Genomic DNA, 13,147 nt, shown 5'->3' on the forward strand with positions numbered 1-13,147 from the left:
TACCTTTTGGAAATAGCTACATGAATAAAAATGTTTCATAGATGTACTTAATAACTTCTGTTCCTACTGGTGAGAAATTCTGTCTTACTAAAAATATTAAAAAGCCAAGATTGCCCAAATATTTCTTTATTTAAAACAACTGTCTTCGACAGACTTTGCTGTCATCTTCAGGTCTTAAAAAAATCTTTTTGCTATGAAACATGTTCATTTTAAGTTGGACTTCACACTGAGCTGCCATATGGACAAAAAACAGCACATAATAAAAGGTTTGTCATAATTAAATATTTATGAACGTGACAACTTGGCATGAGGTCCAACTTTAAATGGATATGCTTCATAACAGAAAGTTTTTTTTGAGACCTGCAGATGACAGCAAAGTCTGTTGAAACTGGTTGTTTTAAACAAAGTAATAATTGCGCAATCTTGGCTTTTGAGAGTTTTTAGCAAGTAAGACAGACACTCCTTTAGTCTTGTCAAAATGAGAAAATTCAGTCACATCTGTCTTACAACGTTTTAGGAGCCTGTTGAAGTGTTAGAAAACCAAAGAGAACAGCATTTATGGTAATTCCTTGTGCAATAAAAAAGTTATGCTTTAGTAGTTCAGTTCCATGGCATTGTTTTCATTCCCCCCTCCCTGCCTCCCCAACCTTCTGTCAAGAGAGATCCATACACGGACAGGCAGGAAAATTATTTCTTATTTGCATTAACACTTGTTTTGAAATAGTGGTGTTTGTAGATGTATCATTTGTGTATTTATTCTTTTCATTTTCTAGGAGTACCTAAATGCTGTTCTGCAACATGCAAAGGATCATAAAGAATACCATCGTAACAACACTGCAAAGATACAACGTCTCAACCGTGCTATTATGAATTATCATGCCAATGCAGAACGAGAACAAAAGAAAGAACAGGAGCGAATAGAAAAGGAACGAATGCGGCGGCTAATGGCTGAAGATGAAGAGGGATACAGGTATGCTTTACACACACACACACACACACACACACACACACACACGTACGTACGTTAAAGAAGTGTAAGTGATAGGTCATGTGCTCATGTGTGAGAGTTGTTCACAATTGTGCTAAAAAAGAAGGAAAAAGAAAAGCATTTCACTTGTTGACTCTTGTACATCGGAGATAATTGAAGACCATTGGTGGGATGTTATTTTACAGAATCATACTTACTTGAAGTTTTGAAACTCATGCATACTACATTTAGAATGAAGAGAATCAATGTGCATGGGGTAGGAGCTATTAAAGGTGAATAAGTTCTGATTTACCACTATGACAGTAAACAGAATGAGATGCGGTTTGTATTCAGCTCCCTGTAGAAGTGGAGTTGTGTTACATGGAAAGTTATAGGAGTCGGTGAAAAACACATTTAATTACATTATTTGTATAATTAGTAGTAATAAAAAAGTATTTGAAAATATTCATGTTTTTTATTGTCAAGTAAATGTGTTGAAAAAAAAAACAAACTTTTATTGTTTCTCAGGCAGGTAGGCACATTTTGTGTGAAAATATTTTCTTTATGTTACATCTTGTGCAAGTGAGGTGCAGCTCTTTTTAGTAGCTGTTGAGAATGTTGCAAGCTAGTCCCTTGTGTAGTAGAAGTGCAATTACAATGTCTGTGGCTCTTGTGTTGCATGTTACTGTTGGTAATGATCCGTGTGTTCATGATGGTAAATGAACACAACAAATCAAGAGGCGTATGTAGGTAGCCACTCACATTAGTTGGGTGTTCACAGTCATGACCTTCGCCAACTCTCAGTCAATTTATCCTATTCCTGCCAAACCTGGATCTCGGGCTCCACTGCAGATCAATCATGTTGCCATAGTCACGTGTTCCGGTGTTCTCACTTGTTGGCTTCAACAACTGGCATCCAGATTGCCACATTCCAGTCTAACATAGCATCTGAGGCATGCTACAGATCAAAGTGTTGCCACAACCAAGGGTTTTGGGATGGAGGGGGGGAGGGGGGGGGGAGGGCAGAAGCAGTATTACGTTCTATCCAATAATCATGATTTTAAACGTTATTACTGCTCTTCTCATTTATAGCAATTTAAACTGTGCATTTGCGTTCAAATTTAATCATAACCTTGGAAGTCACATCATATTTGGGAAACACAGGTGATTGTAAATATCAACAATTTGACATAGAAAAGTATTACTGTCATTGAAGTTTAATTAGAACAGAGAAAATGCAGCAAAAAAGACGACTTCATTCAGAAAACTTATCGAGCAGCTTTCATAAGATGTCATTAAGTTCAGTGATGTTGTTGGCTATCATATACTATCATCTGATGGGACACAACTAATGAAAACTGACTGTCTTCAGCAGCATGCAACAGGAGAGCCATGAACATAGTAAGCGCACTTTAGTCCTCTTGGGTACATCTGTGTTTTTGTCTCTACAGGTAACCATTGTGCGGGTTGGTCTGAACTTATTTTTATAATGTCACTATATACAAAACATTTTTAGAATTCTACTTTGAAAAGTATTTACATCCAATGTTTTTATTCAGCAATTTCATCCATTTATGTAACTTTTTAAATACTAGATCCAGAACATTTTTTAATCTGTGACACAATCACACAAAATTTTTTTAACTGTTCAAATTTGTCCACATTGCTTATGTCACCTTGGTATCCTTTCATCATCTGTACTCTGGGGTGCAGAGACACGGCCATTCCTTCCTAAGGATTTTCTCAGTTTGACACTTGGCAAAATGATTTATCTTTGAAATAACGTATTGGTGCTACTAACTTGTAACTCTGCATATTTAACAAATGTCTTCTCATTTGGCACCCACACTTTTATTTTGTAAATTAGTTATGGCATAAATTTTGCAAAATTTGCAAATTTCAATAATTTTTAACTCACTAAAACGTATCTGAACAGCATCACTCACTTTTTCACTGCATACTTCAAATTTTAGGTTATAAGAGCTACAATCATAGACCACTCGTACTTTATGGGTTTCATCCTCAGTCACTGTTTCATTCTCATTTGTACTCTAAATTTTATTATAGCCTTATTTGTGTCTTAATTCTAGGTAAATAAAATGTCGTGTGACTAGGGCCTCCCATCCGGTAGACCGTTTGCCGGGTGCAAGTCTTTCGGTTTGACGCCACTTTGGTGTCTTGCGCATTGATGGGGGTGAAATGATGATGATTAGGACAACACAACACCCAGTCCCTGAGCGGAGAAAATCTCCGACCCAGCCGGGAATTGAACCCGGGCCCTTAGGATTGACATTCTGTCACGCTGACAACTCAGCTACTGGTGGCGGACTTAATTCTAGCTGAATTAATAATACGTTTTCCTCTCTTGACAAGCTTCAAGTTGCACTACAATCACCTTTCTCTAGTGTTTCGAGTCTGGACCAGAAACAGCTACCTTGAAATGATTAGGAAGATAATACTGGATGAAATCAGCTTTGTATGTTGTTGGCTTGTGAATGGTGGAGTGATCTCAAAGCCATGTTTATTGCACTGACTAGGTTGCTCTTCTGTTGGCTGTTTCCTACTCTTATATCATTTTGTGAAGGCTCTGCCTCTTTCTGTATTTGTAATGGCCTGATATGTGATTGTTTGTCACGATGCACAAATTCTAGTTCATCATTGTCATCATCCTTAATGTGTAGATATATATCATCACCTTCTTTTGCTGCTGGTGGTGTGCAGCTGCAGACCTCATTGAATGACATTTTGGGATACAAAAGTTTATAGTTTGCGAGGTCAAAAGTGAATAATTTGTAGATTCTCCTTGGTGTCCAACAAATATATCGAAATATGTATTGCAGTTTATGCAACTGGCTGCTGATTACTTTGATATAAACAACTACAGTTGCTGAGGATGGATGAAATACTAGTACCCAACAAAGTAATTTTTCAGGCTTTGACATCTAGCTTGCTTCAAAATTGTTTTAGCATATGAGTAGAAGCATCAGATCAAAAGATGTGAAGATACAACATAGTGATTTCATCTGTTCCACAACTTGCATGGAGTTTTCTTCAGATTGCATTTCATTGGGATCCCATTTAGTATGCAGAAGCAGAATTAACTGCTTCTGCCCGTAATAACTATTGGAGAACTTTCAACAATTGTTCAATTATCTTTCTTGGATCAGCTGTTCTGTTCTAGTCTGTATGGAATGGCTGGTTCAAGCTTGATTCCAAAGCTTCCAGTAAGCTGTTTTTGGGACAATTAATGCTCAATACAATTGTCCACACACAAGGTTTTGAGTCTTTAATCAAACTTCTTCAACATGAGAGTGTTGAATTCAGGAAATTGATTTGGTCTGACAAAATAAACAATCCTCAAACCTATATCCTGTTGCCAAATTATTAAATGTGACAAAAATCTTTGCTCTGCTGACTGGTTCAACTGACATCACACCACAGACTTCAGTATAAATCACATTGGTTTGTGGAATGGGTTGCATGTCTGGTCTTTTTTTTTCTCTTGCCTAAGTGACATGGATCTCAAAAAAAAAATCTTCTTTTGTTATATTAAGTCCTTCAACATTTGCTGAAGCATTTGTGTATTGACGTGTCCCAGTTGTTCGTGCTGCTGTTTCAAATCGTTCACTGTAACATTTACTTCATTTCTCGATTGAGTGGATCTTGTCACCAAAAACAACCTATAAATATTGTTTTCTTTCTTCACATCTTCCGCTACAGTTTCTTTCTCGTAAACTGATGCAACTTGATCTTCTTTGAAAAGTACATTGATTTTTATTTGATTTACAGAGTCTTGACACTAAACAAAGTCTTTTTGATAGCTACTACATACAAAATGTTTTTTTTGCCATCGGCTTCTTTGTTGACAGTGACAGTTACCATACCTGTGACATAGCATTCTTTAGTACCACCATTCCCAGCAAGTGTAACTGATTTTACTTGAACCATTTTGCACATTTTGACAACAGGACATGTTTTATCTGAAGAGACAATAAATGCACAGTTTAATTTATCTTCATCATGTCTCCGTGTCTCGTTTTTTCTCTGGCACTCCTGAGCAAAATGTCGATGCTTTTTTGCTATTTAGAATTGTTGGTTTTATCAGATTGAATTGACTTTTTCTTTCGCACAATGATCACCAACTTTTTCATCATCCATAGACAAGTGGGACCATACTTTGATGAGATGTTCCATCATTGTTTCCACACTGGTCCATGCTGTTTTAAACATGTTGTACTTTGATAGCAGTGAAGCAACGATTTTCACCATGATGGTTTTGTCTGACACACTTTATCCAACATCTCAGTTGCTGTGCCATGTATTCAACTTTAGCTGTCTGCAGAGTGACTGAACCATTCACCTTAATTCAATAGTCATGAAAATGCTGAGTTAAGATTAAACATACTTGTTTCGACATGCTCTCTCACATACTATCAGATTTTGCATTTAATTTGCAACTACTGATTTGGAAATCAGGAACATAGCCTTGACATAGTCTCTTATTCATACTTTTATGGTCTTATTGTCAGATTTAGGTAATTGATAATTCATCTTCCAATCACATCATCAAAAATTTCTTAGACTTTGAGACTGGCAGTGATCTGAAATTTTCAGGCTTGATAATTCTTTCCATGTGATTTTGTGTTATTCTTCAACAATTAATTTTCATGTGAGCATGTCACTATCAAGATAATGAAACTTTGCCTAGGAATGGCAGCTGACAATGTTTTTCTTTGTAACTTCTCATGATGCAACTTGTCCAATTCTCTCAGGCAAACCGCATGATGCCTGGCCCCGTAACAGTATCAGGCATTTGAAGATTTGCAGAGAGAAGAAACGTTTTTGTATCAAGTAAATTACTGATTTATTTGACTGAACTAGCATAATTTAGAATGGCTGAGACTCTGAACACACATAATGACACACAAGAGTATATGTTTATGAATCTCTGAAAACTAAATCTTTATCTGAATGCACACTGAAACTAAATGTAAGCATGCAAAATTTTTACAACAGTTTATAGTATACCAATGTAATTTAATATTATGCCAAATCTCTCTCACCAGAAAACTGATAGACCAAAAGAAGGATAAACGTCTTTCATTCCTATTGTCACAAACAGATGAGTACATTGCAAACTTAACAGAAATGGTTAAGCAGCACAAGGCAGAACAAAGCAGAAAGCAACAGCAACAGAAAGAAAAAAGGGTAAGGCCAGGTGCAATCTTAATGTTTAAATATGTGTGGAATATTGTTTCAGGGAGTAATTAGTTTTAGAAGACACAAAACTTAAACTGATTCACATTGAGTGCTGAAGTACAGTTTTTTTTGGGTGCATATTATACTTGAGATCTGCAGTAAAATATTTGATTTCTCAGTCTTGTTATACATACCTAGTGTGTGTTTAGTTATTGCCTCCTGTCAGCCATCCCATATTTTAGTTTATGATGTAGCTTCATTTATGTATATAATTGTTATAGTGGAGTTAGAGCCTGCAAATTACAGAGAAAACAATTTACAAATTCACAATAACATTTGCTCCTGTTACCAACCCAACTAACCAATCCCATTAAACCACCACTTCTATGAGTTTAGGAGGCAGGGCTGCCCCAGATGGAATCCATTTTGCGGATTAACCAGCAAGGCTGGTGAGCCATCCAGCCTGGATGTGGTTTCTACACTCAGGTTTATACACTCAGGCATTTCCGTGAGTTGGCCGATTCCAACAGTGACTCATTTATATTTTCGTTTTGTGAAGTGTATCATTTTACATTTCTGAACATTTAGACCAAGCTGCCAGTCTCTTCACCATGTCGAATTCTTATCAAGATATGACAGTATTTATGCTGCTTTCTTCAGATAGTACTTCATTATAGATAACCACATCATCTGCAAAAAGCCTGATTTTACTATTAATATTGTCTTCAAAGTTGTTAATATCCAGTATGAACAGCAAGGGGCCCAACACACTTCCCTGAGGCACAGCTGAAGTTACTTCTACATCTGACAGTGACTTTCCATCCAAGATAACATGCTGTGTCCTTCCTTCCAAAATTCCTCAATCCAGTCACTTGATACTCCATTTGATCGTACTTCTGACAAGAAGCATAGGTGCGGAACTGGTACAGATATCACCAACTGTCACTATCGTTGCGAAACCCATATAATAGTCCTTATCCTGTAGAGAAATGTGAACAGGCCAAGTTGAAGTAGTAGTAAAATAATGGCATTTGCATATGTTATCTCGTTCCGTCATCTCTTTCAGGTATCTTGCTTTCTTATGTGATGCCTTATTGCTAGTACGAGAATCCTTGTTGATTTTAGATACGAATGACTACGTTGTGACATACGTTTGAACTGAAATAAATGCCACCACCATCTTCTTCATCATTCTCAGAGGCAATATTTTAGTTTGAGAGACTGTGTAGCTAACATTTTCTCTGTAATTATTTTATTTTCAGAGAATATGCAAGCACTAACATTAGTAATCAGAGATACATTTGTCTGTAAAAAGGAGAAATTTGACTATTCAACAATTAAATGAAAAGTTACTGTAGGTCCATGGTCAATGGTGGAACAGCAGGTTCAATTTTACTCTTTTACTACGCTGCTAAATCTCCCTTGAGCAGGTTTCCCAGCTGACTACTCATTTAATCACCAAAGAGCCATATTTCTTCCGTCAGACCCCTCTCTTTTGTTTGCTGTAGATTAATTTACTTTCTAAAGCAAATTTTAACTATTGCTAATGTCTCTTTTCTTTTTATTTTGAGAAGGCTGTTCCTTTGTAAGTATTTGTAATAAACTTGTTCCAATTGAAATATGATATTGATGTTGTTGATTGCTGGAGATTCACAAAAAATGTTGGAAATCTCTACAATGTTTAGTGTGTACAGTTCATATATCTTTTCCAGATATGCTGAAATTAATACAGTTAAAATTGGTTGTGTTTCTAACATTTATGTACACATTCCATTCTTAATGTTGCATGCAGAATCATGTTATGACATTTTAACAATTTTGGATTCTTATTTACTTCAAAACATTGTCACTGTTCACCTATGGCAAACACATGAATCATAATTTCTGTAAATGACACATCTGTTCCTTAATACTGATTAAGTTTAATGTTAGATTCTAATAGAATTAAGTAAGTTTCCAGTTATGTTTGCTTTTAGACAATGACATTTCCATTCCCATTCAGTTCAACATTTCCTATTGCTCAGTAGAACTTTCTGTGGAACCACTTGCAGTGGGTGTCCCTTGTAGTGTTTATCTTGTTTAACACATTAGTGAAGTATATGCACAAGATGGACATGAGACTCAATTGCTCATTAATTTGTAAAATTGCTAATGTTAATTAAATTCTGTAAATCAGTCAGTATTTTAGGATGAGACAAAAGACATATTCTATTCAGTGGCCTGCCAATTGTGTTCAGCATCTGTGTCCAAAATCAAGGAAGCTCCCCTTCTATTATTTGGAAAAAGATGGCAAAAAGAAAACACATATCATATAATAACTATTTTTGTGTGTCTGGTAATATACTTATTGTAATTATTATTACAGGATTAATCAATACAAAGATTAATTAATAACAACATCTTATTGTATTCCTGTTATCCTCCGCCAAACCTCTTTATCCAGCGCATCTTCCTTGTCGATACTGCAATGTTCCATTTCTCCATTTATGTGGACTGTCCAAGAATGTCATGGTCTTCCGTGCGTTTGTCTGCCAGGTGGTTTCCATTCATAAACCTTCTTTGGCCACCGATGATCTAGCAGTTTCATTATGTGTCCGTACCATTTTAATGATTTTCTTTCAATTCTATCTATCACTGTATAATTTGCCTTCATTCTAGCTCTTACTTCATCATTAGTTTTTCTTTCAATTCTTGATGTTCCGGCACTCCTATGCAAAAAATTCTTTTCCACAGCTATTAGTCTTCTTTTGAAATCAGCATTTTAAGATCCTTGGTTCTGATCTATAGCATAGCACTGATCAACCATTATCTTATCAACCATTATCTTATCTACTCTTTTCTTATTGCTGTTGGAAACATTCTTATCCCACCAAAAAGAATTCATACATGCTAACACTTTTCTACTTTGCCGTATTCTGTATTTTATTTCTGTATGTCCCAATCCATTTTTATTAATATGTGCCCCGAGATATTTAAATTTCCCTGCCCGTCTCATAACTGCTTTGTCATTGATGTGTACTTCAAATTTAGCATCACTATTCACCACCAAATACTCTGTTTTTGTTAGACTACTTTGTCGTCCCCATCTGTTGTATTCTTGATATAACCAGCATAACATGAAGTCAAGGTCATAATCATCTTGTGCTATAATAGCTTGATCGTCAGCAAAACTTAATGAAAATATCTGTACATCATTGACAGTAATTCCCATTCCTCTGCAGCTGTTCTTCCAATTTTGGAGAGCCACTTCCACATATAAATTGAACAAGATGGGTGACATACTGCAACTTTGTCGCAAACCTTTAGTGACATTAATAGGTTCCAATAACTTTGAACCTCGTTTAATCTGTACCACATTATTTCTGTACATTTCAATAATAATTTGTAAAAGGTGATCATCCATACCTATATCTTTCATAGCTTCTATCATCTTAGATCTAGGGCCTTTATCGTAAGCTTTTGCTAATATATCTTAAATACAAATTATCATATTCACTCAGTTATAAGAAATGGTTTTTACCAAATTTGTCAGTCTAAAAATATGGGGTCATCTTATATTTGCAGATTAAAATTGCTGCTGAGATCAACATTTTTACATAGTTAAATAGATAAATATAGTGATTGTCTTACATTTACAGATGAAGCTGTAGCTGTTGAGGTTTTGTGCAGATTTATTTTTTGGAATGCAGAAGAGTAGGACTTAGCAAACAATGCGTTCATTTGAACAAGCTCAAGATTTCCCGGTATGCTGAAGTGCTCGATACAGTATTGACCTTGCTCGAAAATCACGTGACATTTGACTTGACGTTTGACTTCCTGTGCCAGTGCAATGTGCAAGGGATATGTGTGAAACTATGTACTAGCCACTACAACAATCTAATGCTCTGCTTAAAAAAATGATGATTTTGTGAACCACTCAAGGAAATAGCATTAAATTCTATCAACTTACGAAGTTGTCGTACATGTATGGATAACGTATACGTACCGTACATTCATGCTGCATTTTAAAGTAAAGGTAACATGTAAAGGCAAAAATCATTTCTGTCAAAAAACATTACTTGATTCTGAACCCAAGTCAGTACTCTATTTGGTTGTGACAAACTGTAATGAATTACCAAGTGAGTTGAAAATGAGGAAGTCTGTCGCTGTTCACATATTAGAATACTGGTGAAAACATGAGCAGATTTTAATCAGCTTTAGAGCAAGATGGAAGATGGTGAAATTAAGATGAAGTGAGAAAGAAAATTAATCTAGAATTAAATGTCGTAACAGATGAAATAAATCACATTGTACGACCCAAGAAATAGCATCCTATTCAGAAGAAATAGCCAAATATTTGTAACAACGATGATTAAGTTTCACAGTTATCTTGTTAGGATGATGAAAATGATGATTAAAAGTAGTGGTACCACAAACGATGGACTAAATAAATAGAAAAGTCGGTGAAGATAAAAAAGAATGTAAACAGTTTCTTTTTATCTATTTTATTACTCCTTGTATTATCAAAATGTAGACAATGAATAAATGGCCTAAGTTTAGAATATAAGGAATGTTACTTTTTAAGCAGATACTTTATAGCAGAGTAAGTTTGTAATTTTGATTAGACAGAATACGTTTATTTCTTATTTATTTTTTTTTTCTTTCCCCCACTTGAGGAACACCCTTAAAAAATGGGGGCCGTCTTACATTCAGGGTTGTCTTATACTCGAGTAAATACGGTATAAGAGATTAAGGATTTTATTTGTTGTATATCATATTTACCCGATTATGTGATGAGATTTATTTCCCAATCCATCATTTGAAAAAAATAAAAGGTTGTCATATATTCACAGACTAAACTGTTGCTGCTATGGTTAACATCTTCATGTTGTTTAACAAAGAGTGTAGGATACTGCAACAATCCATTGCTCTGCTTAAAATTTGACAATTTTGCGAAACATGGGAGGAAACAACACCAAATTCTATCATCCTACAAATTCTTGTTGTATTTGAACAGCTTTGCAGTGAAAGTTCTCGTAGATGTATGGATTCTGTGAACAAACCTATGCTGCTTTTTAAGTAAAGGTAACATCCAAAAGTAGAAGTGTTGTCCTCCAAAAAATATTACTTGTTTCTGAACCAAGATCAGTATTTGATTTGATTATGAGCAACTATAATGATTTACTAAGCAAGTTGCAGATGAGAAATTTGGTATTAGAATACTGGGTAAAAATGTTGCCAGCTTTTGTTTGGCTTTATAACATTATGTGATGTTCAGATGAAACAAGAAGGAAAATTTGCTGAGAATGAAATGTGTAACAGATGAAATAAATCATATTAAACTGACTACAATTGTACATGAGAATAAATTACAGGGGTAAGACCCATAGTGACCAACAGACGTCAGTAGATCGCGGGAAGAGCACAAGTTGGAGAATTAGATTGAATCGTGAATATGATCTTTTATTTAGGTATTGTCACAGTTGCTCAAGCACAGCACTACAGAAGGATTAGAGGGGGTCAATGACACCAGTTTGGCTGAGAACTACAATGACTGTGGGGTGGGGAGTGATGAGTGGGCAGTAAATTTCATCATGTTGCTAACTGTGGGAATCTATTCTGCATACTTTGGCGTTATGAACATTTATCATGTTTAAACTGTAGTTTGCCTTAATCAGTTTGTAGTCAGAATCAAATTATTATAACAATATTATGAAAAGGATAGTTACTACCCACTTTATAGTGGAGATACTGAGCTGCAAGTAGGCTCAACAAAAAGACTGTCACAAAATGTGCATTCGGCCAACAAGGCCTTTGTAGAAAGAAGACGACAGAAATGCAACAAACACACAAATGCACGTGTGCGTGCCCCCCCCCCACCCCTCCACACACACACACACACACACACACACACACACACAAACGTAACTCATACACACATGACCATAGTCCCTGGCAGCTGAAGCCAGATTACCAGCTTCAGCTACCAGAGACTGTTGGTCATGCTTGTGTCAGTTGCGTTTGCGTGTGTGCGCGCGCGTGTGTGCGCGCGCGTGTGTGTGTGTGTGTGTGTGTCTTGTTGTTGTTTTTTGACAGAGGCATTGTTGGTCAAGAGCTGATTTTGTGACGGGCTTTTTGTTGTACCTATCTGCGACTCAAAGCAATATTTTCTTGTGTAATACTATCAGGAAGTTGTATGTATTATTCTTATGTAACCAAAGAGGCTAGTGAAATGATATTATAAAGGTAATCTTGATACAGGTCTGAAGCAATTTTGTCATGTAGTAATAAATATTTCTGAAGTTGTTTGTAAATGGGCGTTTCTTTATTGGATTGCAGTGTAAAACATTGTGATGATTTTGATACCTTCTGTGGCATGGCCATATAAACTTTATGTTTTACCTTACCACATATCTATTGTACATTTCTCTTGCAATACAGAAAAAGAAAATGGAAAAAAAGATGCGTCGTGCTATGGAACCAGAAGTTATTGCTAGTCTTGCAGCAGAAAATCCACAGACTACTGAAATAAAATATGCTGTGATGGAGTCATCTACTGGTAAGATAACATTAATGATAATATATAATAAGTATGCTTATATTTAAGTTTGTTCTCAGCAGATCATCATGCTGTATGAAATGGAACTGTCAGGTGCAAGTGCTATGCAGCGCTCCTCTTTTCCAGTGATGCATACTACACAAGAAGCACATTTGTTTAATTTTTGCAGGCAAGTAACTAACTAGAAGCATTAGACTTGTGAGCTCATCTCAAACTCTTGTCCATAACAAGATATAATGCTGTTGTTGCTGTGCCTTCTGACTGAGATGGTATAAAATCCTTGTCACACCCTTTTGCCAATCAGATTTATTGTAGCTTATCTTTCAACTGTGTGACTTGCTTGTTCCTTTCATATGTCCTGTTTCCTTGAATCTATTTGTCTTTTGGCATCACTTCTAAGAGCTCAGTATTGAAGGGAACTCCTTTAATCAGCCACTGCACTA

General features: G+C 35.8%; 1 protein-coding gene across 2 annotated transcripts in view; it reads left to right on the forward strand.

Moving 5' to 3' along the window:
- The window catches only part of LOC124605066 (ATP-dependent helicase brm-like), a 231,433-nt gene that overhangs the window by 64,711 nt on the left and 153,575 nt on the right, over positions 1-13,147 (forward strand). For both annotated transcript variants that reach the window (XM_047136532.1, XM_047136531.1), the window contains exons 8-10: positions 774-970; positions 6,034-6,175; positions 12,587-12,704. In XM_047136532.1, the coding sequence (XP_046992488.1) occupies positions 774-970; positions 6,034-6,175; positions 12,587-12,704 (457 nt within the window). The remainder of the gene's footprint in view (positions 1-773; positions 971-6,033; positions 6,176-12,586; positions 12,705-13,147) is intronic.

The sequence above is a fragment of the Schistocerca americana genome, chromosome 1 (genome assembly GCF_021461395.2).
Source record: "Schistocerca americana isolate TAMUIC-IGC-003095 chromosome 1, iqSchAmer2.1, whole genome shotgun sequence".
NCBI classification, from domain to species: Eukaryota; Metazoa; Arthropoda; class Insecta; order Orthoptera; family Acrididae; genus Schistocerca; species Schistocerca americana.